The following is a 25,645-nucleotide window of genomic DNA, read 5'->3' on the forward strand; positions in this document are numbered from 1 at the left end:
CTGATTTCTGCTCTCATAAAAGCCTGGGTTTTCTGCACGTTACCTAAAATGGATCAATTGAAAGTGTGGATTCACAGCTCCAATTCAGATGTGTTGGTCATTACTGAGACATGGTTAAGGGAAGAGTGTTTTGAAAACTGATGTTAACTTTTCTGGTTATAACCTTTTTCGGCAAGACATATCTTCCAAAGGTGGGGGAGTGGCAATATTTACCAAGGATCACCTTCAGTCCCCAAACCATTTGATTTGCTGGTTTTAAGCATTAAACTTTCAAATAGCTCTTTGTTGACTGTTGCTGGGTGCCATCGTCCTCCATCAGCTTGTACCCTACCTGCCCTAAGCTCTCTCCTGACCCCTTACACTAAGTCTGAATTTGTCCTGCTTGTTGACCTAAATTGGGACATGTTTAAACCACCTGACCAAGTCTTGAAGCAATGGGACTCCCTAAATCTTTCTTAAATTATTACCAATCCCGCAAGGTATGACACCAAACACCCAGACCTAAATCTTTCTTAAATTATTACCAATCCCGCAAGGTATGACACCAAACACCCAGAAAAGGCTACTCTCCCCGAAGTTATCCTCACAAATAATCCTGATAGGTATGTTGTTTATTGTAGTGATCACTGTTTTACAGCCTGCGTTCGTAATGGCTGCTCAGTGAAACAACCTGTCCTGATTAGTCATAGACGATTGCTAAAAAAATAAATAATGAGCAAGCCTTCCTTCATGAACTGGCCTATGTTAAATGGTATAGAATCAGCTTGAAGACCCTTGAACCTTCTTTTTTGATATTTTCAGTGGTATTGTTCACAGACACGCCCCCATAAAGAAAATTTGAATTAAAAACAGGTTCATCCCCCGGTTCGACCATGATCTTGCAGATGTCACGTATACTCCCTCTCCAACCTCTTGGTCATCAGGCTACTGATTATCCCGCACACCTATCACCATCGTCTCGCCTGCCTGCGCCTCATGACACTCACCTGGACTCCATCACCTCCTTGATTATATTACCTATATTTGTCACACCCCTTGGTTCTTTCCTCAGGTGTTATTGACTCTGTTTTCATGTCGGTGCGTTGTTTGCGTTTCGTGTTTATTTTATTTATTTAAACACTCCCTAAACTTGCTTCCTGACTCTCAGCGCATTCGTTACAGCAGAGTTACTCCACCTCAATAATTGCATTTGTTGAAAGACCCAGCACGCGCATACTCAGGCTGACTGACTATCGTTCAGGCAAATGAGAAATAAGTGCACTCAGGCTATCCGGAAGGCCAAAGTTAGTTTAAGGAGCAGGTCTAACCCCAAGAAGTTCTGGAAAACGGTTAAAAACCTGTAGAATAAACCCTCCTCCTCACAGCTGCCCATGTCTCTTAATGTTGATGATGTGGTTGTTACTGACAACAAGCACATGGCTAAGCTCTTTAATCACCACTTCATGTCAGGATTCCTATTTCACCCAGCCATGCCTCCTTGCCCATCCAACATTTCCTCATTTCCCACCCCTTCTAATGCGACTATCTCCGATGGTTCTTCCTCTTTTTCCCCTACCCCGCTACAAAGTTTCTCCCTGCAGGCAGTCACTGAGTCCAAGGTGCTATAGGAGCTCCTTAAACTTGACCCCAAAAAAACATCTTGGTCAGATGGTTCAGACCCTTTCTTCTTTAAGGTTGCTGCCCCTCTCATCGCCAAGCCTATCTCTGACCTTTTTAACCTGTCTCTCCTTTCTGGGGAGGTTCCCATTGCTTGGAAGGCAGCCACGGTGGGTCCTTTATTTAAAGGGGGAGATCAAGCTGATCCTAACTGTTATTGGCCTATTTCTAGTTTACCCTGTTTATCAAAAGTGTTGGAAAAACTTGTCAATAATCAACTGACTGGCTTTATTGATGTCTATAGTATTCTCTCAGGTATGCAATCTTGTTTCCGGTCAGGTTATGGATGTGTCACTGCAACCTTAAAGGTCCTCAATGATGTCACCATTGCACTTGATTCTAAGCAATATTGTGCTGCTATTTTTATAGACTTGGCCAAGGATTTTGATACGGTAGACCATTCCATTCTTGTGGGCCAGCTAAGGAGTATTGGTGTCTCTGAGGGGCCTTTGGCCTTGTTTGCTAACTAGTGGAGTGTAGAAAGTCCGAAATTCTGCTGTCTCAGCCACTGCCTGTCACCAAGGGAGTGCCCCAAGGCTCAATCCTAGGCCGCACGCTCTTCTAAATGTACGTCAACAACATAGTTCAGGCAGTAGGAAGCTCTCCAATCCATTTATATGCAGGTGAGATGGGTTTATACTCAGCTGGCCCCTCCCCAGAGTTTGTGTTAAATGCTCTACCACAAAGCATTCTTAATGTCCAACAAGCTTTCTCTACCCTAAACCTTGTTCTGAACACCTCCAAAACAATGGTCATGTGGTTTGGTAAGAAGAATGCCCCTCTTCCCACAGGTGTTATTACTACCTCTGAGAGTTTAGAGCTTGAGGTAGTCACCTCATACAAGTACTTGGGAGTGTGGCTAGACGGTGCATTGTCCTTCTCTCAGCACATAACAAAGCTGCAGGCTAAAGTTAAATCTAGACTTGATTTCCTACTATTGTAATTGCTCCTCTTTCGCCCCAGCTGCCCAACTAACCCTAATTCAGATGACCATCCTACCCATGCTAGATTACGGAGACGTAATTTATAGATCGACAGGTAAAGGTGCTCTCGAGCAGCTAGATGTTCTTTAACATTCGGCTGTCAGATTTGCCACCAATGCTCCTTATAGGACACATCACTGCACCCATACTCCTCTGTAAACTGGTCATCTCTCTATACCCGTCGCAATGCCCACTGGTTGATGCTTATTTATAAAACCCTCTTAGGCCCCATTTCCCTCTATCTGAGATATCTACTGCAGCCCACATCATCCACATACAACAGCCATTCTGCCAGTCACATTCTGTGAAAGGTTCCCAAAGCACACACATTCCTGGGTCGCTCCTCTTTTCAGTTCGCTGCAGCTAGCTACTGGAACGAGCTGGAGCAAACACTCAAACTGGACAGTTTTATCTCAATCTCTTCATTCAAAGACTCAATCATGGACACACTTACTGACAGGTGTGGCTGCTTTTTGTGATGTATTGTTGTCTCTACCTTCTTGCCCTTTGTGCTGTTGTCTGTACCCAATAAAGTTTGTACCGTGTTTTGTGCTGCTACCATGTTGTTGTTGTGTTGCAACCCATGCTGTGTTGTCGTGTGTTGCTGCCTTGCTATGTTGTTGTCTTAGCTCTCTCTTTATGTCGTGTTGTGTTGTCTCTCTTTTGTGATGTGTGTTTTGTCCTATATTTATATTGTATTTAATAATTTTTTTTAATCCCAGGCCCCCGCCCCAGCAGGAGGCCTTTTGCCTTTTGGTAGCCCGTCATTGTAAATAAGAATTTGTTGTTAACTGGCTAGCCTAGTTAAATAAAGTTTAAATAAAATAAATAAATTAAGGTTAAATAAAACCATTTAGCAGCCTACACAATAAATAACTAATATTGATAACTATATGTCGTACTGAAATCACCCAGGCATTATCTCTGAAATGTTTTGACAGTAGTGCACAGAGTAGAATTGTTAATAAATTATTTTGTTTTTGCAGGTCAGGTTGCGTTATGCCACTTCACCACTATATAATTAATCAGAAATCACTTTATTGATAGGTTTGTTCAAAAGATTGTTCCAGTTAATATTTAAATGTCTGAAATTGTCTGAGATACCCAATCATTAGGTTCCGTCAGAGTATTCAAATCCCTACATATAATTACTGAATACCTCACACATAAATAGCCCCTAGTTTCGTAAATAATATATTTTCTTATTTGCATCAGATGCTGTGTATACATTTATCGCTCTTATTTTCATTCCTCTAAAGTAGCAGTCCAATATTAAATAATCAATGTTTGCAAAGTCTGGTATTCTTTTAGATTATTTGCTTACCTTCTACTGGGGACTTCGTTTCTCATCTTTATTTTTAACCTGCTTGAGTGGTGGGGGGAACTAACTCTGGCGGGGAAGGGAGCAGAGAGAATGGGGGGGACGGGATTCATTGTCATCTCTCTCTCTATCTCTTTCGGGGGTCACAGAATTACTACTAAAGTCTGACTCGCTCATCTCCTCAAAGGACTCTTCTTCCTCACTCTCACTGCAGCTGGACTTGGGGATTGGATACTCTCGTTTACACTTTCAGCTCCCTCTACACCTACACTTCTGAGATCTGGCCGCCCTAACATTTGGATTCAGCTCCCTCTGCTTCTCTCTCATTCACTAGCATCTGCCTCTAAGCTGCGCTTGAACCTGTAGTGGTGACCTCGCGCTCTGTCGTAGTGTGGGGAATGGTACTCACTGTTGGGGTCGGTGGCCCTGTCTCTCGCTCTCTCCTCTCCCGGCTCTTCCCCTGGGCTGTATTGGGGACAATAGCAAGATGGCGCCGACAGACAGGGTCGCCTCGCTTCTAGGCCTTAGGAAACTATGCAGTATTTTGTAACATACTCTGTTTCACGGAAACATTACTCTCTGGGGACATGCTGTCAGAGTCTGTACAGCCACCGGGATTCTTTGTGCATTGCGCCAACTGGAATAAACATCTCTCCGGGAAGAACAAGGGCGGAGACCTTTCATGATTAACGACTCATGGTGTAATTGTAACAACATAAAGGAACTCAAGTCCTTCTGTTCACCTCACCTAGAATTCCTTACAATCAAATGCCGACCATATTATCTCCCAAGAGAATTCTTGTCGGTTATCGTCACAACCCTGTATATCCCCCTCAAGCCAATACCACGGCGGACCTCAAGGAACTCTGCTGGACTATATGCAAACTGGAAACCATATATCCTGAGGCTGCATTTATTGTAGCTGGGGATTTTAACAAAGCAAATTTGAGAACACCGCTACCTAAATTCTATCAGCATATTGATTGTAGTACCTGGGCTGGCAAAACACTGGATCACTGTTTCTCTAACTTCCGTGATGCATACAAGGTCCTCCTCCACCCTCTGTTTGGCAAATCTGACCACGACTCCATTTTGCTTCTCCCCTCCTATAGGCAGAAACTCAAACAGGATGTACCCGTGACAAGGACCATTCAACGCTGGTCTGACTAATTGGAATCCACGCTTGAGATTGTTTTAATCACGCGGACTGGGATATGTAATATAGATTTATACACTGATTCGGTGAGTGAGTTTATAAGGAAGTGCATAGCATATGTTCTACCCACTGTGACTATTAAAACCTACCAGAACCAGAAACTGTGGATAGATGGTGGAATTCATGCAAAACTGTATGCGCAAACTACCGCATTTACCAATGGAAAGATGACCGGGAATATAGCCAGATACAAACAGTGTAGTTATTCCCTCCGCAAGGCAATCAAAGAAGTTAAATGTCAGTATAGGGACAAAGTGGAGTCGCAATTCAATGGCTTAGACATGAGACATATGTGGCAGGGTCTACAGACAATCATGGACGACAAAAAGAAAACCAGCCACATCACGGACACCAACGTCTTGCTTCCAGATAAACTAAACACCTTCTTTGCCCGCTTTGAGGATAACACAGTGCCACTGATGCGGCCCGCTACCAAGGACTGCGGGCTCTCCTTCTCCATGGCCGACGTGAGTAAGACAACAGGTTAACCCTCACAAGGCTACCGGCCCAGACGGCATCCCTAGCCGCGTCCTTAGAGGATGTGCAGACCAGCTGGCTGGTGTGTTTACGGACATATTCAATCGCTCGCTATCCCAGTCTGCTGTCCCCAAGTGCTTGAAGATGGCCACCATTGTTCCAAAGGTAACTGAACTGAATGACTATCGCCACATAGCACTCACTTCTGTCATAAAGTGCTTAGAGACTAGTCAAGGATCATATCACCTCCACCTTACCTGTCACCCTAGACCCACTGCAATATGCATATTGCCCCAATAGTTCCACAGACGATGCAATCGTCATCACACTGCACACTGCCCTATCCCATCTGGATAGGAATACCTATGTAAGAATGCTGTTAATTGACTACAGCTCAGCATTTAACACCATAGTACCCTCCAAGCTCATCATTAAGCTTGAGGCCCTGGGTCTCAACCCTGCCCTGTGCAATTGGACTTCCTGACGGGCCGCCCCCAGGTGGTGAAGGTAGGAAACAACATCTCCACTTTGCTGATCCTCAATACTGGGGCCCCACAAGGGTACGTGCTCAGCCCCCTCCTGTACTCCCTGTTCACCCATGACTGCATGGCCATGCACTCCTCCAACTCGATCATCAAGTTTTCAGACGACAAAACAGTAGTAGGCTTGATCACTAACAATGACGAGACAGCCAATAGGGAGGAGGTGAGGGAACTCGGAGTGTGGTGTCAGGAAAACAACCTCTCACGCAAAGTCAACAAAACAAAGGAGACGATCGGCAGGAAACAGCAGAAGAAGCACCCCGCTATCCACATCGACGGGACAGCAGTGGAGAAGATGGAAAGTTTTAGATTCCTCAGCTTACACATCACGGACAAACTGAAATGGTCCACCCACACATGCAGTACCTCAGGAGGCTGAAGAAATTTGTCTCGTCAGCTAAAACCCTCACAAACCTTTACAGATGCACAATCGAGAGCATCCTGTCGGGCTGTATCACCGCCTGGTACGGCAACTTCACCGCCTACAACCACATGGCTCTCCAGAGGGTGGTGCAGTCTGCACAACGCATCATCGGGTGCAAACTACCTGCCCTCCAGGACAACAACAGCACCCAATGTCACAGGAAGGCCAAAAACAATCACCTGAGCCACTGCCTGTTCACCCCGCTACCGTCCAGACGGCCAGGTCAGTACAGGTGCGTCAAAGCTGGGACCGAGAGACGGAAAAACAGCTTCTATCTCAAGGCCATCAGACTGTTAAACAGACATCACTAACACATAGAGGCTGCTGCCTACATACAGACTTGAAATCATTGGCCACTCTTAACAAATGGATTACTAGTCACTTTATTAATGCCACTTTAATAATGATGTTTACATATATTGCATTACTCATAGCATATGTATATACTGTATTTTATACCATCTATTGCGTCTTGCCTATGCCACTCTGTCATAGCTCATCCATACATTTATATGTACATTTTCTTATTCCATCCCTTTACTCAGATTTGTATGTATTAGGTAGTTGTTGTGGAATTGTTAGATTGATGATTTTACTGCACTGTCGGAACTAGAAACACAAGCATTTCGCTACACTCGCAATAACATCTGCTGTGTGTATGTCACCAATACCATTCGATTTGATTTGATTTGAAGCCCTCGCTTTGTAGACATAAGACTGGGGGACACATGAAGAAGTCGTGGGCCTCGTTTGCACACAGGGTGCACATGCTTGGAGACTCAGGGTCTCCACGTCTCCAACACTTCTGGGCACTGACCTGATGGTCCAGCCTCTGGGAGATGTAACATCGAGGGGTCTGTCTAGGGTAGGGGATCTTCCCGTTGTACGGGCCCAGGAAGATTGAGTTTGGGATTGTTATCAACTGCCCACTAGTGGTTTTGCGCATGCACACTTTGTACTTGCATACCTCATACCATATCCCGAACTTCTGCACAGGTTTCACTACAGGTTTTAAAATAGTGCAATTATTGGACCATTATTATTGAAGATATTTAATATATACTTTGGTTCGTCATGTACAACCGCGAGGTCGGCCAGACAGCTTTTGCTCAAGCGACTGAATGGCTTATTTTCCACATCTCTCTCTTTTCTTTCTCACCAGACGTCCTCTCTCTCCCTCTCTCGCCTCCTTTATCCTTTGTAGTGTGAATTTTCTATTTTTCTCACTCACAGTAATTTTCTCTCTATCCATCCTTTCGCTTGCCTCCTTTTTGCTTTGTAGTGTCTCTCTCTATCTCTTCCTCTCTCTCGCTCTCTCCATTGTCTCTCATTTAGTTTTCCCTCTTTCTTTCCCTGCCTTTATTAGGAAGGATGGTAGTAACATTAAGGGTAACTCGCCTGGCTTCTGTGTGTTCATAAAGACATGATTCTGTGTGTTCAGAAAGACATGCTTCTGTGTGTTCATGAAGACATGCTTCTGTGTGTTCATAAAGACATGCTTCTGTGTGTTCATAAAGACATGCTTCTGTGTGTTCATAAAGACATGCCTATGCAGGTATAGGAGGCAGCTGCTGACGCTAGCTGAAAACAGAGCCTCAGAACACTCAGCACTCTACCCCCCCCCCTGCCACACACACACACACACACACATAAACAGGCACACACACACACACACACACACATAAACACACACACACACACACACACACACACACACACACACACACACACACACACACACACACACACACACACACACACACACACTCAGACACACACACACATATTCAGGTACGCACACGCTGCACTCACACACACACACACACCAGGCCTGCTGGCTATCAGCTACTATGAGAGAGAACAAGAGATGATGAGGGGCAGATAGGGGAAGCTAGGAGGGGGAAAAGATTGGAAGAGGAAGGTGCTAGGAGGTGCTAAAGTGGAGGGGAGAGATAGTGATGCTGAAGGGGGAGAAGACGACAAGGGAGGAAGAGACACATTTTAAGGTTGGGTGATGTTCACCTTCAGACACGGACGAGCCCCCAGGAATTTTTTGGGATGATGGTGGAGTAGTGGGGAGGTGTGGAGGTAAAGACATGCTGGTGATGTGCTCCAGTTAGTTCTCTCTCTCTCTCTCAATTCAATTCAAGGGCTTTATTGGTGTGGAAAATGTATGTTAACATTGCCAAAGCATGTGAAGTCGATAATAAACAAAAGTGAAACATTACACTCACAGAAGTTCCAAAATAATAAAGACATTTAAAATGTCATATTATGTCTATATACAGTGTTGTAACGGTGTTCTCTCTCTCTATCTCTTTCTCTCTCTCGTAAAAATGTCTAAATAAAAACATGAATGGGTAGTCCACACTGCAGGGTTTGTTTGCCTGTGTGTAAGCATTGTAAGAAGCAGCTTTCTCCCCACACAAAATCCCCAGGACCAATAACAACACAATAGATGTTAACACTGCGTTTCCTCTTTTCCTCTCCTAACCAGGTCACAGCCAGGGGGTTTGCCCCGCTGCTACAGTTTGCCTACACAGCCAAGCTGGTTCTGAGCAAAGAGAACATCCATGAGGTGATCCGCTGTGCTGACTTCCTGGGCGTTCACAACCTAGAGGACTCCTGCTTCCGCTTTCTGCAGGCCCAGCTGCACAGCGACACCGATGATCACAACAATGGCCTTCTCTGCCGCAAGGAGCACACCGATGACCTCATCACAGAGATGGACGGTAGTGGTGGTTCCGCATCGTCGGAGAAGCTCAGGGTGACGTCATCCTCAGCGACGAGGCGGCGGCCCAATCACTCAACCCTCACGTCCCTCACCAGCAGCCTGACCTCTGACCTCCCACGATGCCCCAAATACAGGAAGTACCAGCAGGCCTGTGCCAAGCACAGCGGAGAGAATGACGACGATGACAGCGTCACCTCAGCCGCCTCGTCACACTGCCATACCTCAACCTCCCCAGGCCCTCTCTCAGAGACCAGCAGCACCCGTCAAGGGGGACAACCTCACCCCCTCTCCCCCTCCAGAATCAAAGAGGAACCCCGCTCCTGGGGTGAGGGAGAGGGGAGTCCCCCGGGACTGTCAGAGGATAGCCAGGATGTCCTGGAGATGGAGATGTGGCCGGAGCCCTCAGAGCGTCCCCCCAGCAGAGGCTCACCATCCTGCCTGAGCTCCTACCTCCAGAGGGGCCTCCTGGATCTCAGTAACCCAGACAGCACTCTACCTACCACTCCTCTCACCCAGCAGCTACTGAACAACGAACTCTCATTAGCCCATAACAGGGATAAGGACAGGAACAGAGGGGCATTTCAATGTGAGGGTGGAAGGGACCTCAGGGCGGGGTCTGCAGGGACAATGCATTTGTCTGTGGATGGTGTGACTATGCAACCTGTGCCCTCAGACGGTCTCAGCAAGCAGGAAGTAGAGTTGGATCGCCGTAGCAGCGTCATCTTCTCCTCTGGAGTGTGCGACCGCCTAGGTACACCGTCTCAATCCTACTGCGACCGGAAGTCTCTGGAAAAAGATCTGTTGGAGATCACATCAAAATCCCTGTGGACAGGTGTTAGTCAGTCCTTCCCCTGCCGCCAGCCTTACTCTCCCCTATCCTCCTCCACCACCCTCACCACGGTCCTCCAGGACCCCCTGCCGACAGTGACCTGCCGAGCGCAACCCACGACCAGCTGTCCTCTGCCCATAAAGATTTCCCCCCGCTCCCCTCCATGCGAGCCCCGCACACGCACCTCCAGCTCCTGCTCATCTTTCTCCTACCTGGAGGACGTGGGCAGCGGGGACTCGCCCTCCAACATGCCCCAGTTTGAGTTCTCCTCCTCCCCATGCTCTGTGTCGGGCTCTGGCCTGGCTCGCTGTCTGGTGGGGGAGCAGAGGGAGCACGGTGGGATGGTGGTGGGGGAAGCCATCTTCTCTCAGGGCCGTGCCAAGATCAAGTGTGAACGTTCGTACGGGGCCAACTCCAGTGATGAATCTGGGTCCTTCTCAGAGGGAGACAGTGAGTCCGGCCCTGCCAGAGAGCCAGGCCCTGAGGTCAGAATACTTAATCTACACTCTATATTACAATTGCAATCTGTGCGATAGGTTTCGAAATTGGTTTGCTCTGTCAAGATATTACTAATGTTATGGCTAAAATGATGAACTACATCCTTAGAAAAAAGGGTTCCAAAAGGGTTCTTCGGCTGTCCCCATAGGAGAACCCCTTTTGGTTCCAGGTAGAACCATTTTTGGTTCCAGGTAGAACCGTTTTGGGTTCCATGTAGACCCCTCTGTCGAAAAGGGTTCTACCTGCAACCAAAAAGGGTTCTTCAAAGGGTTCTTATATGGGGACAGCCGAAGAACCCTTTAAGGTTCTAGATAGCACCTTTTTACTAAGAGTGTAGGTTGTGGTAAATATGTTCTGATGGTTGGAAATATACTTTTTTAAACCAAAAGGGCAACATTTCTGAACAAGTTGCTACGATCACTCCACTTTATGAACTGCTATGAAAGCAGTAATGGAGACAAAAGACACAGAAAGAGACAGAGAGACAGTGGTAAATGAATGGACTGGTTATTGGTATGACAACCATTGTTCTGCGGAAGATGAGCCTGGAGAGTTTAGAACAGTACTAGTCATCTGTGATGCTATTCTAAAGCTATAGTCATGGCCCATCCATACACACACACACACCGTCCATACTGGTACACACCATCCATCCACACAGCCTAGCCTCTTGAGGATAAGACCTTGACTGCCTTGACTTCACACTGCCTTGATATCAAGAGAACCGCAGGGGTTGCCATGGCAATGTTTAAGCTCACACTCAGTCTCTCATGTTGCTGTTTGGAGAGAAATGTGATGATTCCTCCTGTGCTGCACTGTGGGCTGAAGCCTGTCATTCAGCTTCTCTCTGAGAGACACACACACAGCAGCTTCTTCTATTAACTCATCTGTATCAGCGTCCTCATTTGATTCAAGTCCCTATTTCAGGACCAGTGATGAGTCAGTCAGTCAGAGGCTGTTGGAACGGGTGTGCGTGGGAAAGAGATTTATGTAATAAAATGAATGTATGCTGAAAATACACCAACAGGGATAGAATTATTAAACTTTTTAGGCACTGTTTTTTTTTTTTGATGAACGGAAGGAAATTGAAGTAACTCTCAGTCACAGCTCCGTAGAGGTGTCGTTTTTTAATTAGTGCAATAAAATGATATTCTGTTCATAGTGAGGGTGCTTCAGCGATTTTTCTCACTCAAGTCTGAAAGGGAGGTGAGGAGTGTGTGTGTGTGTGTCCATATGCTCATACCAGTTCTCAGCGCTGACACACTTAGCTCAGACAGAACAGACACACACACACCCCAGGATCCACAGTGGCCAGGTACAAGGTGTTGTGTCCCTGTACCCTCTACCATCTGGCACCCTCCCCCAGTTTAGACACTCCTAACTAGGACAGTCCACTATGTGAGCCCCCTGCCTGGAGACAGAGCACCAGGCCCAGAACCTGGCCCATATAATACAGACACACACCAGTTGAAACAGATGAGGCCTACTTCTTAGCGCTGACCCACTCACACAGAGTGGTGTAATGAACTGAATAGAGGGAGGCAGAGTTAAAAATGGAAACCAGAACAAGAGAGAGAGAAGGACAGGATTTACGGCTGTGTCTGAAGCTCACTCTGTCATCCTAACCTTGTTATGGGACTGGTGTGAGTGGAGGGGCTATATATAGATGTCTATCCAGCTCTGGGAGATAGAGAGAGCCCCCCTCCCCCAAGGTCACAGCTGAAACCGAGCACTCCCTAAGTCCCCTGCCTCTCCCCAGCTCTCTCTGAGACATGACAAAACGTCACACAGCATATACTGACCCATTAAACAGTGAATACTAGGACTTTCAATTGGGAACATCATGCAGACAACTATTTACATTGGAGGAGTTCCTTATGACGTTAACGGAGAGAACTTTATGGTATCTTAAACATCAGTTTGAGAACATCCGCTAATCTGTATTTTTCAAAGTACTTTCTGTCAATTGAAAGTAAATGAATATCTTCCTCCCACTGTTTTTGACTAATATAAACTATTGATTTATATCCGCGCTTCAAATACACTATATAAGTATGCGGACACCCCTTCAAATTAGTGGATTCGGCTCTTTCAGCTACACCCGTTGCTGACAGGTGTATAAAATCGAGCACACAGCCATGCAGTCTCCATAGACAAACATTGACAGTAGAATGGCCTTGCTGAAGTGTTCAGTGACTTTAACCGTGGCATCGTCATAGGATGCCACCTTTACAACAAGTCAATTCATCAAATTTCTGCCCTGCTAGAGCTGCCCTGTTCAACTGTAAATGCTGTTATTGTGAAGTGGAAAAGTCTAACAGCAACGACGGCTCAGCCACACAAGCTCACAGAACGAGACCGCCTAGTACTGAATGTAAAATCGTGTAAAATGTAAAATCGTCTGTCAGTTGCAACACTCACTACAGAGTTCCAAACTGTCTCTGGAAGCAACGTCAGCATAAGAACTGTTCATCGGGAGCTTCATGAAATGGGTTTCCATGGCAGAGCACCCGCACAAGGTCACCATGCGCAATGCCAAAGCTTGCCACTATTGGACCCTGGAGCAGTGAAACACGATCTCTGGATTGATGAATCATGCTTCACCATTTAGCAGTCCGATGGACGAATCTGGGTTTGGCAGGTGCCGGGAGAACACTTCCTGCCCGAATGGATAGTGTCAACTGTAAAGTTTGGTGTAAGAGGAATAATGGGCCGGGCCGTTTTTCATGGTTCGGGCTAGGCCCATTAGTTCCAGTGAAGGGATATCTTTACGCTACAACATACAATGACATTCTAGGCGATTCTGTGCTTACAACTTTGTGGCAACAGTTTGGGGAAGGCCCTTTCCTGTGTCAGCATGAACATGCCCCCGTGCACAAAGCGAGGTCCATACAGAAATGGTTGGTTGCGATCGTTGTGTAAGAACTTGACTGGCCTGCACAGATCCCTGACCTCAACCCCATCAAACACCTTTGGGATGAATTGGAATGCTGACTGCAAGCCTAGTTTCCCAACATCAGTGCCCAACCTCACTAATGCTCTTGTGGCTGAATGGAAGCAAGTCCTTGCAGCAAGGTTCCTGCATCTAGTGGAAAGCCTTCCCAGAAGAATGTAGGCTGTTACAACAGCAAAGGTCGGGACCAACACCATGTTAATGCCCATGATTTTGGAATAAGATGTTCGACAAGCAGGTGTCCATATACTTTTGGTCATGTAGTGGAACATCATGGACAGGCTATGACCATCTACGATAGGTAGAATGACAGTGTCACCTAGTGGACTGAGTGGGTACACCCTGGGCTTCTTTCAACTGTGTGTGTGTGTGTGTGTGTGTGTGTGTGTGTGTGTGTGTGTGTGTGTGTGTGTGTGTGTGTGTGTGTGTGTGTGTGTGTGTGTGTGTGTGTGTGTGTGTGTGTGTGTGTGTGTGTGTGTGTTATGTGGGGGAGTTGAGTAATTAGAGCAGAGGACACATTACAGTTGTTCACTGTAACATGCACAATAAAGTTGTGTTGTATTGTACACCAGAGAAGATAGAAACTGCTGTATATCCCCAATGCATTCTTCTTTGTATTTTGTCATTTGTCTGCCAGGTCAAACTTCCATTCCCGGTGGATCAGATCACCAACCTTCCCCGTAATGACTTCCAGATCATGATAAAGATGCACAAACTGACCTCAGAGCAGCTGGAGTTCATTCACGACATCCGGCGGCGCAGTAAGAACCGCATCGCCGCCCAGCGCTGCCGCAAGAGGAAGCTAGACTGCATCCAGAACCTGGAGGTGGAGATACGCAAATTGGTACGTACATTGTTTTAACATGAAGGTCTATTTATCATAAAAAGGTTCATCTTTACAGTTAGCATTTGTAGGACTGTCAGTTTTTTTAATATTTTGAGAGCAGGTTTTGGTAAACTGGTTATGCACTGTATACATATTGATTTTCTATATGTTTGTATTCCATGAGAGTAAGCTGTGTGTCTATTCTCTATGTACTCATAACATACATGTACTGTACTGTATGTGTGTTTCCTTGCAGGTACATGAGAAGGAGAAGCTACTGAGTGAGAGGAACCAGCTGAAGGTGTGTATGGGTGAGCTGTGGCAGAACCTCTCCTACCTGTCCCAGGCTGTGTCCCAGGAGGTGTGCAGGGAGGTGCAGGGGAACCCCGAGAAGACCAAAGCCCTGCTCCCTACACACAGGCCCAGCGATCCCACCAACAGCATCTCCATCATGGCCAGCATCGACCTCACTTCCAACCCAAGCTCCCCAACCTCAGAGGGAAGCCTGGCCAAGTCAACCTGCTCCTATGAAAGCCCTGTGGAGAGAGATGTTGGCTCTGGGCAGAGGCTTAGGAGGGGGCAGGGCGGTGTGGAGACAGAGGTGTCTGTCCTGGGGCAGGAGGACCCGGAGTCTTCCCTAGAGCCTGGAGCATCTCCGGGTGTGTGTAGCCCCACTGTTTCGGTGGATTTCTGTCAAGAGATGACTGAGAAATGCACGACAGAAGAACAGCCCGGACAGGCCTGTACCTAGCTAGCAACGACTGAATAGCTAGCAACCATTAGTGTTTTTATTGTTATTATGACACACATCTCTACCTTGATATGTATAAAATTTGAAATACATTTGTTATGCGTGTTTTTTAAAGGATGACACTACAGTTGTCTTATCAGCAATACTGTTAAAACAGGTATTTGGAGTTACCAAACTCCTTAAGACATAGCACTGGCAGCTTCCCCCTCTCTCTTTATCTCTCCACCCAGCTAGCACATTTAATTCCTTGGAAGTTGTGGCAATGTATGTTTTTGGTTTCACATTCATTGTGGGAACGAAGCCATACGTTTCCTGACCGGTAAAACTTAACGTTTTTTAAATGAGAATAGAAGGGAACATTTTGCCTGTTCTGGGAATGTTTATTTTTAGGTTGCAGGGAAGTTATGATAACATCTTACTATGGTTCCTAGAACGTTTTCCTGGGAGATTTTATTAACGCTCTGAGAGCAGAAATTATAGGTTATTTGGAGGTTCTTGAATGACTTCCTTAAAACTTTCATTAAGATGTTTAATAACACTGCTAGCTTATTTTGTGTTAACTTTTTTGAACTCCAAGCACAGATAAGAGACATGGAAATGTATTTCCTTAGGCATTAATCATGCAAACGCAATTACATTTTATTGTGACACGGCATCAGTGAGATTCAAACCTTCAGTCTTCTGTTCTCTATCCATGGAATTAGTCCACTGCACCACCAGGATGGAGCGAGCATGTCATGTTTGTTACGCATTCAAAACCGTTCATTTTTGTCTATTCAAACAGACCCCATTTCAAGGAAAACAAGCACTCATTAAGATCAGGTGTGGCCGATAAGTGGGTGCGGTTAACACACCTGAACACGCTTAACAAGATAGAGGATAGAGCGAGTTTTGTTGTTGCTGAGAACGGAATGTATATGTTAACATGTATATGTTACTAAAGTTTTCTTGTGGAGTTTATGGAAAGTTTTTTCACCTTCTGAGAATGGAATGTATGTTTTTAAATAACATTCTTAGAACGTTCTCTGAACGTTACTAAAGTTTTCTTGTGTTTTTTTTACGGAAAGTTTTCTTACCGTTTTCTGAACAATTTGAGACCATTACTTTAAATGGAACCATGAGGAAACCTGTAGGAAACGTTATACTGAAGTACCGAAATTCCCACAGAAGAACATTGTTTCTTAACATTCTCTGAACAATTTGAGAACATTCCCAATGTCAAACCAGTTGAAAATGTTCCTAGAACATTACCAAAATTGGACTTAAATGTAACCACGTTGAACTTTTAGGAAACATTCTCTTAAAAGTAATGAAATACCAATAAAATAACTTTTTGTCAAGTTCCTTAAATGTGCTGAGAATGTTCCAAAGCCAAGCAACTATTATGCACCATAATAGTACAAAGTACATAATAGTTACAACCTTTGGAAAGGTTGTAAGCAAAATAACCATAGGACAACCACACTCTCACCAAGCTCTAAGAAACATATGGTTCTCAGAACATTATGTGCTAGCTGGGTATATATTTCTCTCTCTCTCTCTCTCTCTCTCTCTCCCTTACTCACTCCCTGGCTCTCATCATGGGAGGTTAAACTCAGGAATTCCTCTGAATGTTCAATAATGTCTCTGTAAAAAGCTATTTCATTACAAATTGTACATCTGAAGAGTTCTTCTGTACAGCTGAGAGTAGAATTAACTCTCATATGCAAAGTTTCCTTCAGTTCTTATTTCTCACTTTCTTTTCCCTGCATACATGTTTTTTATGAACATTCCTCTTTTGCCTGTGACACACAGTAGCATCTGTTGTGAAAGAAAGAATGAAAGAAGGAAAGAAATGCAGGAATCAACATACCGTAGCTAAAGATGGAAATGGAAATAACCTGCACCATTCACCACCTCAAAGAGGTAACATATCCCTACCAAATGCATTGAAATTGGCACTTAGAAATGAAAACTCCCAAGCCAAGTACTTACTTAACTTATATTCAACAAATATTAATGGTGTCAAAGACTATCATACTTATCTGAAACATATTGCGCTTTTAGGGGTAGAAATGTACCTTCCCACATGTAGTGAAAATGCAGTATTTCGTCCTGAGGTTTTTCCACGTACATTTAGTGTATATCAGATGTATTAAAGTATTGGGACATAAGTGGAAGGCACCACATATTCCTTGTTTGATAATCCATATAAATTCTTAGATATAAGAGTGCAATTTATCCTCTAAACTTGTCCAGTATTCCTAATGGTGTATTATCAAGTGAAATGTTTAAAAAACGAATTCAAAGAGATGCTTAGATAGTTGTTGATCCATGGTAATGCCAAATGATTCCATTGTGGAAGATAGTTCTGTAGCATGTGTCAGGGTTAGCTTAGTGGTTTCTTTGTTGATTTCTCTAGGAACTTTCAAATGTCACATTCGGGGAACCTCATTGACATCTGTTAGTTTTCCTCACAGTACAAAGTACAAATGACAGAGCTCCACAGAATGTACTGTTACTCTAACTACATTGAATATACTTAGCACCCCATTTTGATATTTTTGAATTTAGAAAAAGAAATATGAACATGTTTGTTAAATTAATTCATTTTAACAGTGTTTCCTATGAGGATTATTTGTTGGTACAAATGTAAACTTCCTAATATTGATTCTAGTGATTTGTAATGGTTGTTGTTTTTACTGACAATTTGGATGAAAGAGAAGTCTTTTGTGTGTTGTATAATTCACAATGTCCTTATTTAGTACAAATGAAGCGATGGTTTAAAAGAGGTGAAAGTGTTTACAAATGTCTTTGTTACATGTTTTCGTTTTTTAAGGATTTTTCCATGACAAGAGACTTTGTGTAATTGGTTCGATAAGTTAGATTTTTTTTTTTTAACTGTTTTTAAAATGGAACATAAAATTGTACGTGGATGATGTGTTCACACAAGATTTTAAAAGTACATGTTTGACAAATGCAGCTCCAAGTCTTGCCTTAGAGGTTTCAGAGGCCAAACTCATGTGAAAGGGCCCGGAAGGTGTCAAGTTAAAACCATACTGTAGGAAAATAACATTCTGTCCGTACCATGAAAAATGATTGATTTGAGTGCAAACAAATTGTTTACTTGTTGGGGAAAACCATAATTGCATTTTTCTTTTAATGTGCATTAACAATGTTATTTTTTCCACAGTAAAGGTTTGATTGAATCCCAACACTGGGAATCCCATCCCAGTGTATGCGGAGGTCATGCCTCGTTGGAACATAATGGACTCTCACACTTATCTACCTGTAAAATTCGGCATACCTCTCGTTTTGGGTCTAGGACTGTATTGTAGGAATAAGTTGTATGTGGTGTTGTTTCTATTTTTACACACACAGTGGTTATTATTGTATTTGTAGATTTCTGGTGATCCATTTTTTTTATGTGTAATTTGAGTAAACTGCAAAACTGCAGATTCAGCTGTTTCGCTTTTCCCATTTTATCTTTGAATGTTCAAATTGCCTGAGTTTGCTATATTGTAAATAGGGTGTAACTGTGTTTTTTGTTCATTTGATATCCAAGTGTTTTGGAAGAAGAAACAATGTTTTGTAAAGACAACATTTCTGTTTATGGATTAAAACGAATAGCATGTGTCAATTCTTTGTTTGTTTTTTCTTCTGTGAAATGATGATACATCTAAGATAATACTTTTAACCCATCAAAGAGGAAGATAAAAAGTGATTTTCAGTTTTAGTAAATCAGCATTTAATGTCATGAATTAAGATTGTATATCAAACAACTAAAGACACATTCCTCAGCATAACAGTCTCTTGATGAATGTTTGAGGCCTGGATTCAATGTGGGCTGTGAAAGATCCGCTTTATAGCGCCATTAACACTTCATTTTTGATTGAGCCGACATATCAAGCATTTATCATGAATGCAGTCTTTACTAACGTGGGAAAATTGCTTTTAATATAGTGTATTCGGAAAGTGTTCAGACCTCTTGACTTTTTCCACATTTTGTTACGTTACAGCGTTATTCAAAAAAAAAAATTCAGACATAACTCGTAATGACAAAGCAAAAACAGTTTTTTAGAAATGTTTGCAAATTTGTATATAAAAAAAAGGAAATATCACATTTACATAAGTGTTCAGGCCCTTTACTCTGTACTTTGTTGAAGAACCTTTGGCAGCGATTACAGCCTCAAGGGTTCTTGGATATGACACTACGAGTTTAGCACACCTGTATTTGGGGAGTTTCTCCAATTCTTCTCTGTAGATCATCTCAAGCTATGTCAGGTTGGATGGGGAGCATCGCTGCACAGCTATTTTCATGTCCCTCCAGAGATGTTAGATCGGGTTCAAGCCCGGGCTCTAGTTGGGCCACTCAAGGACATGAAGAGACCTGTCCCGAAGCCACTCCTGCGTTGTCTTGGCTGTGTGCTTTGGGTCGTTGTCCTGTTGAAAGGTGAACCTTCGCCCCCAGTATGAGGTCCTGAGCGCTCTGGAGCAGGTTTTCATCAAGGATCTCTCTGTACTTTGCTCCCTTCATCTATTCCTCAATCCTGACTAGTCTCCCAGTCCCTGCCGCTGAAAAACATCCCCACAGCATGATGCTGTCACCCCCATGCTTTACCATAGGGATGGTGCCAGGTTTCCTCCAACGTAACGATTGGCATTCAGGCCAAAGAGTTCAATCTTGGTTTCATCAGATCAGAGAATCTTGTTTCTCATGGTCTGGGAGTCCTTTAGGTGCCTTTTGGAAAACTCCAAGCGGGCTGACATGTGCCTTTTACTGAGGAGTGGCTTCCGTCTGGCCACTACCACAAAGGCCTGATTGGTGGAGTGCTGCAGAGATGTTTGTCCTCCTGGAAGGTTGTCCCATCTCCAAACTTTGGAGCTCTGTCAGAGTGACCATCCGGTTCTTGGCCACCTCCCTGACCAAGGCCCTTCTACCCCGATTACTCAGTTTGGCCGGGCGGCCAGCTCTAAGAAGAGTCTTGGTGGTTCCAACTTCTTCCATTTGGGAATGATGGAGGCCACTGTGTTCTTGGGAACGTTCAATGCTGCAGAAATTTTTGGTACCCTTCCCCAGATCTGTGCCTCAACACAATCCTGTCTCGGAGCTCTACGGACAATTCCTTCGACCTCATTGCTCTGACATGCACTGTCAACTGTGGGAACTTATATAGACAGGTGTGTGCCTTTCCAAACATGTCCAATCAATTGAATGTACCACAGGTGGACGTCAATCTAGTTGTAGAAACATCTGAACGGATGATCAATGGAAACAGGATACACCTGAGCTCAATTTCGAGTCTCATTGCAAAAGGTCTGAATACTTATGTTGTTGTTTATTTTATCCATTTGCAAAGATTTCTAAAAACCTTTTTTCGCTTTGTCATTATGGGGTATTGTGTGTAGATTGATAAGGAAAATAATATATTTAATCCATTTGAGAATAAAACGGGGGCGCAGCTGTCTAAGGCACTGCATTTCAGTACTAGAGGCATCACTACAGACCCTGGTTCGATTCCAGGCTGTTTCACAACCTGCCATGATTGGGAGCCCCATAGGGCAGCGCACAATTGGCCCAACGTTGTCTTTGTTAGGGTTAAAAAAGTTCAAGCAAAATAATACTTTTATAAAAGTGAATGCTCTATATAAGCATATAAAAGTTTTTCAAGGGATATCGTTACATTTTCCATGCTTTTGCATGCTCACCAACATTATTTTATCACAATCATTTGAAGTTCTCACACTTCACACATTTCTGTTGATGTGCACAATCCTTTTCCTTTTCTGCCACGATCAACCACATAAAAAGTAACTCATTTGGAGATACTGAGCATTTTTAGGTGCTTTGAATTGAAAACACATTGGGGAACAGCACTGCGTATGGCTTATGCCCACACATGGCACTACGTATGCCCATGCACGGCCTGGCATGGGATGGTGGCTGTTTTTGGCTCAATCAATGATGAGTGCAGTGTTATTGATATCTTCTGTGTGTTGCTTCACTCGTAGGCAACTCCTGGGTCCTATTTTTGCTCTCTTCCCTCTTCACTTTTTCATGATAGAGGAGATGTCCAAGAATACACTCTGAAAGAGAGAGAACATTTAGGATTGAGAGAGGCTAGATAACACATTGACACTTGTCATCATGACTTACTTCCTGGAAGATTTTAACATTACATTTACAACATTACAAATCTATTGCAGCTTTAACAGTCAAGTCTAGACATCTCTCTCTCTCTCTCTCTCTCTCTCTCTCTCTCTCTCTCTCTCTCTCTCTCTCTCTCTCTCTCTCTCTCTCTCTCTTTCTGTCCCACTACCTTCCTGTCTTATGCTTTGAGTCATGCTCTCATGTTCTGTTGTTATCATGCTCTGTTGTAATAAGCTCACATTACAGTGTTTATTACTCTCTAAACCACTAGGTCAGAGGCTGCCTGTCTCTTGGCTCTACTTGCCATTGACATTCTCCTTCCAGGGGGTGGCATCATGGGCATGTCCCCCATGTCGCCCAATTCAGAGTCAGATGTCCGTAGAGAGTTGCTGCTGCAGTCACTGATGGTGGACATGCTCTCAGAGGGCATACGTGTCATGAAGCTTTGCTTCCTTCCTGGGTTAGGCAAGAGGAAGTCGCTGCCCATTGATTTCCTCCTATCTTCCTCCAGGTCTATGTCCCTTGGAGCCAAGCTTGGTCTGTGTGTTGTCATGATGCTGGGTCTGTGTGTTGCAATAGGCACAGGTACTACTTCCATGTGGCTGGGCTGGTAGTGGTCTTGAGGGTGTAAATTGGGGTCCTTATGGTTCGGCTGACCCTGCAGGTTCCTGGGCCCACTGTCTCCATTCAAGAAAACTCCACCGTAGGCTGGAGGGTGCTGGTCTACCATGGTGGTGGTGTGGTTCTCTGGGGCTCCCTGGAGGTGCAGGGTCTGGATCATCCCTTGGCTGGGCTGACGTTGCTGGAGCTGCTGCTGCTGCTGCTGGTAGTGCTGATGGGGCTGGAGGCCAGTGCAGTTGGCCAGGTACTGGCCTGGAGCCACGCTGTTGTGCCTGGGCACCTCGTGGTTAGGTATGTAGTGGGGAGGTGGGTCCATTGGGTTCAGATCCTCCTCAGGAATGACTTTGAAGATGGTCTGAGTCAGCGGCCCGTTGTGAGAAGACAGTTTCCTCATCACACACAGTTGCTGTATCATCGCTTTCTTCTTCGGCTTATAAATCAAACTGTCGTTGTCTGCTGGGTACTTGTCTCCCTTCAGAGTCTGTTTGATTTTCTTGATGCCCAGGTGGGAAATCTCCATTAGGTTCAGGAAGAGAGACACCCCGGCAATGACGATCATGAACACCATGAACACTGTTTTCTCCGTAGGCCTGGACACGTAACAGTCCACGCTGTTGGGGCAAGGCATCCTCTCGCATTTATAAAGAGGTTCCAGTCCAATGCCATACAGGATATACTGGCCCATGATGAAGCCCACCTCCACCACGGAGCGTGTTAGGATATGGATGACGTACGTCCGCAGGAGGGACCCTCTCAGTGGAGCCTTCTTCACCTTCCTCTGCTCCTCCAGCCTCTTCAACTCCTTCTCAATGCGCTTGTGCTCCTCCACCAGCGCCTCCGTCTCCCCCAGCTCTGCCTTCAGCTGGACCCTCCTCCGGTGCCTCTCCTTCTCCAGGGCACGCAGGCGGTAGAGCGCGTGGCCCATGTAGACGAGGGAGGGCGAGGACACGAAGATGACCTGCAGGACCCAGAAGCGGATGAGGGAGATGGGGAAGGCCTGGTCGTAACAGACGGTCTTGCAGCCCGGCTGATCCGTGTTGCAGATGAACTCGCTCTGCTCATCGTCCCACACGTCCTCGGCCGCCACTCCCAGCACCAGCATGCGGAAGATAAAGAGGATGGTGAGCCAGATCTTTCCTACGATGGTGGAGTGGGCATGTACTTCCTCCAAGATGCTGCCCAGCAGGTTCCAGTCCCCCATAGTCTCTCCTCAAGGCTCACTGGTCTCTACTGCCACATGTCCTCACACTGGAGAGAAAGAGACCAGAGGGATATCCCATCTATTTTCTTTTAACAGTTTGATTGTTGCTCTAGTTTAAAACATGCAATGTTTATGATTATCATGCAATGAATGGACTTAATAATCGAGACAAGCGCGGTGGAAGGAAGCCACCTCAATGGAAGATAATCCATGAAAGAAAACAAGTAGGGGGCCGGTAGGATGCTGAAAAGTTTAGTGAACTAATGATACATATAGTAGGAACAGATCGATCTATAGTTTACATCAGGACGCACAACTGCAACATGTTTTGACTACAAAAGTCTTGTTCAGGCAGCATTGAAGAAGACTTTTGTAGTCGAAACGCAGCGAAGAATTTCACCTAAGAATTTCACTTAGTTGTTGTCATTTCAGAAATGCATTCCTTGTTTTCCTCTTTTTAACTTTTATGTTGGTGAGACAACTGCATTACAAATCGGCATCATGATGCAGACAGTAAGAGCAGTAAGGGGAGAGTGGGGTAAGTTGAGCCATTTTAACATTTAGCATTCCTCGTCAAGGGAAATATGGTATTCTTTCTAACAAAGATATCTACATATATTTCAGGATGTTGTGTATCCCTGTCAATAATCAGAGGTCATTGTAAACATTACATGTAATATTGTTTTTCCAAAAAAAAGTGGTCTCTTCCCCCAGGTATGGGGTAAATTGAGCCGCGGGCAGGGTAATTTAAGCCGCCTTCAAATTTATGTCCTGAATGAAACATTATCACTAACTTTTTAAAACCATGTCTATCTAACACTTTTAACATAGGCCCTGTTGTTTGCTCATATACCAGCAATAATGCCTTGCATTACGCCTGGGAAGACAACACTTCAATTTGTTCAACTTGCCATTGGCTCAACTTACCCCAAGGCAAACATTTTGACTATATTAGTCCACAAGGCTACAATGACGCACTTTCATGCTAGGTTTAGGACCTCATATGGAAGCTTATAGAGACCCCAACTGATGTATAGAATCATCTTAAAATGATCTTCTTTGGTATAGATACAAGTATCATGAAACCTCTAAAACAATACATTCATTTGATTTGGTGAAAATCAGTTTTTCTGAACCTAACTTCCGTACCACTCTTTCCATGTGGTTTTTTTCCATCACAGACTCCATGAAATTGTAACTTCTTCCTAAATATTGAGTCGAATGGTTTCCTAGAGTGTTGATCAACTTACCCCTTTACACCTACTCTCCTCTACATGTTGTTTTTACAGAATTCAATACATAATTTCAATGCAAAGATTAACAAGAACTTACATATCAATGGTATGGGTACTTTCTTTGCCTCTCGAAGCAAAACATGTTTCCCATTCGCCAAAATCACATGCTTGGTATGGTTACCCCATGGAGAAGTTGGTTTCCTTTGCAAAAGCACATATATCCCTCAGTCAGTCAGTCCGCCACACAGAGTGACTGTTCTGTGTCCTACTGTGCTGCTGTTGCACACAGGGTTCACAGGATGTGAGGATTGATCTGCAACCAACGGGAGGGACAATGCCCCATGGCACATCTTGCCAGGCAATTGTTGAATCCTGCTTGCAACGGCCTTTTCTCACACCAACCAACAGTGCCAACCCAGCTAGTGCCCGCTAACCCCCATTAATACCCCGCTCGCTGGAAGAGAGGGTATATTTGTGTATTGTTTTACATTCCCACAATGCTCCCATTTCGGCCCTTTAGTTAGAATAGGAACCCTCCTAAGTAGAAGCTTCAGATATTGACATTTTGAGGCAAAGGTATGTAATCCCTCATCTCGGATTAATGTAATGCATAATCTATAATGCCAGACACACTGGTTCGATGAGTCATGTCCAGATTCATAGTTAGCTGCATGGGGAGTTATTGTTTTTTTGGAGTGTGTGTGTGTTCTAACCCCTTGATGGTTTGTCTGCCGAAAGAGAACACCATAGTGCAAAATATACTCAATCTATCCAATCCAACGACTGAGTACTGTAGGGATAGGTCATATAGTGGGTTAGTAAAATTTGGTGTGAGTCGGTTGGTGTGATCTCTATTTTGCTTTGCATTTCAAAGTATTGGTTATGTCCTGATGAGTATTGTTTATCAAAAACAACACACCATGCAAACTGAATTGTATGCTCACTTTGGTTTGCAGTGCAATATTCCTGAACTGGTTTTATCCACGGAAAATGTATATTGAACTCCCCTTCTATCTGTGGGACTAAAGGCATACCGCACTGCATAGCCATGAAGATTAGCAGAAAAATCACATAACCTTGTCGAGAAGTGGAATTGTGTGGTTCTGAAGTTATTCTACACAACACAAACCCCCCCCCCCCATACCCCATGCTAAGTAATAGTACACAATAGTAGTTGAGCTGCTGCGGTATAAAAAAGACCAGCCAAGCCTCAGGGCTTTAATTAGCTTTCCATTGCACGCTGACAGA

The 25,645-nt window shown here is 44.5% G+C and overlaps 2 protein-coding genes across 3 annotated transcripts in view; one reads left to right on the forward strand and one right to left on the reverse strand.

The window, feature by feature from the left end:
* Nucleotides 1–18,829, forward strand: part of LOC124046317 (transcription regulator protein BACH2-like) — a 46,442-nt gene extending 27,613 nt beyond the window's left edge. For both annotated transcript variants that reach the window (XM_046366559.1, XM_046366560.1), the window contains exons 3-5: nt 9,117–10,667; nt 14,271–14,477; nt 14,716–18,829. In XM_046366559.1, coding sequence (XP_046222515.1) covers nt 9,117–10,667; nt 14,271–14,477; nt 14,716–15,210 — 2,253 coding nt within the window. In that variant the 3' untranslated portion in view covers nt 15,211–18,829. The remainder of the gene's footprint in view (nt 1–9,116; nt 10,668–14,270; nt 14,478–14,715) is intronic.
* Nucleotides 18,830–21,599: 2,770 nt separating this feature from the next.
* On the reverse strand, nt 21,600–24,627 carry LOC124046917 (gap junction alpha-10 protein-like). Its single transcript, XM_046367683.1, has 2 exons — nt 24,495–24,627; nt 21,600–23,209 (listed from the first exon to the last, which is right to left on the reverse strand). The coding sequence occupies exon 2, from the start codon at nt 23,160–23,162 to the stop codon at nt 21,600–21,602; it is 1,563 nt and encodes a 520-aa protein (XP_046223639.1). The 5' UTR covers nt 23,163–23,209; nt 24,495–24,627.
* Nucleotides 24,628–25,645: the final 1,018 nt, after the last annotated feature.

The sequence above is a fragment of the Oncorhynchus gorbuscha genome, linkage group LG10 (genome assembly GCF_021184085.1).
Source record: "Oncorhynchus gorbuscha isolate QuinsamMale2020 ecotype Even-year linkage group LG10, OgorEven_v1.0, whole genome shotgun sequence".
Lineage (NCBI taxonomy): Eukaryota > Metazoa > Chordata > Actinopteri > Salmoniformes > Salmonidae > Oncorhynchus > Oncorhynchus gorbuscha.

Bases quoted from the DNA above. Each gene is read 5' to 3' on its own strand.
- LOC124046917 (XM_046367683.1), bottom strand. From the start codon at position 23,162: ATGGGGGACTGGAACCTGCTGGGCAGCATCTTGGAGGAAGTACATGCC.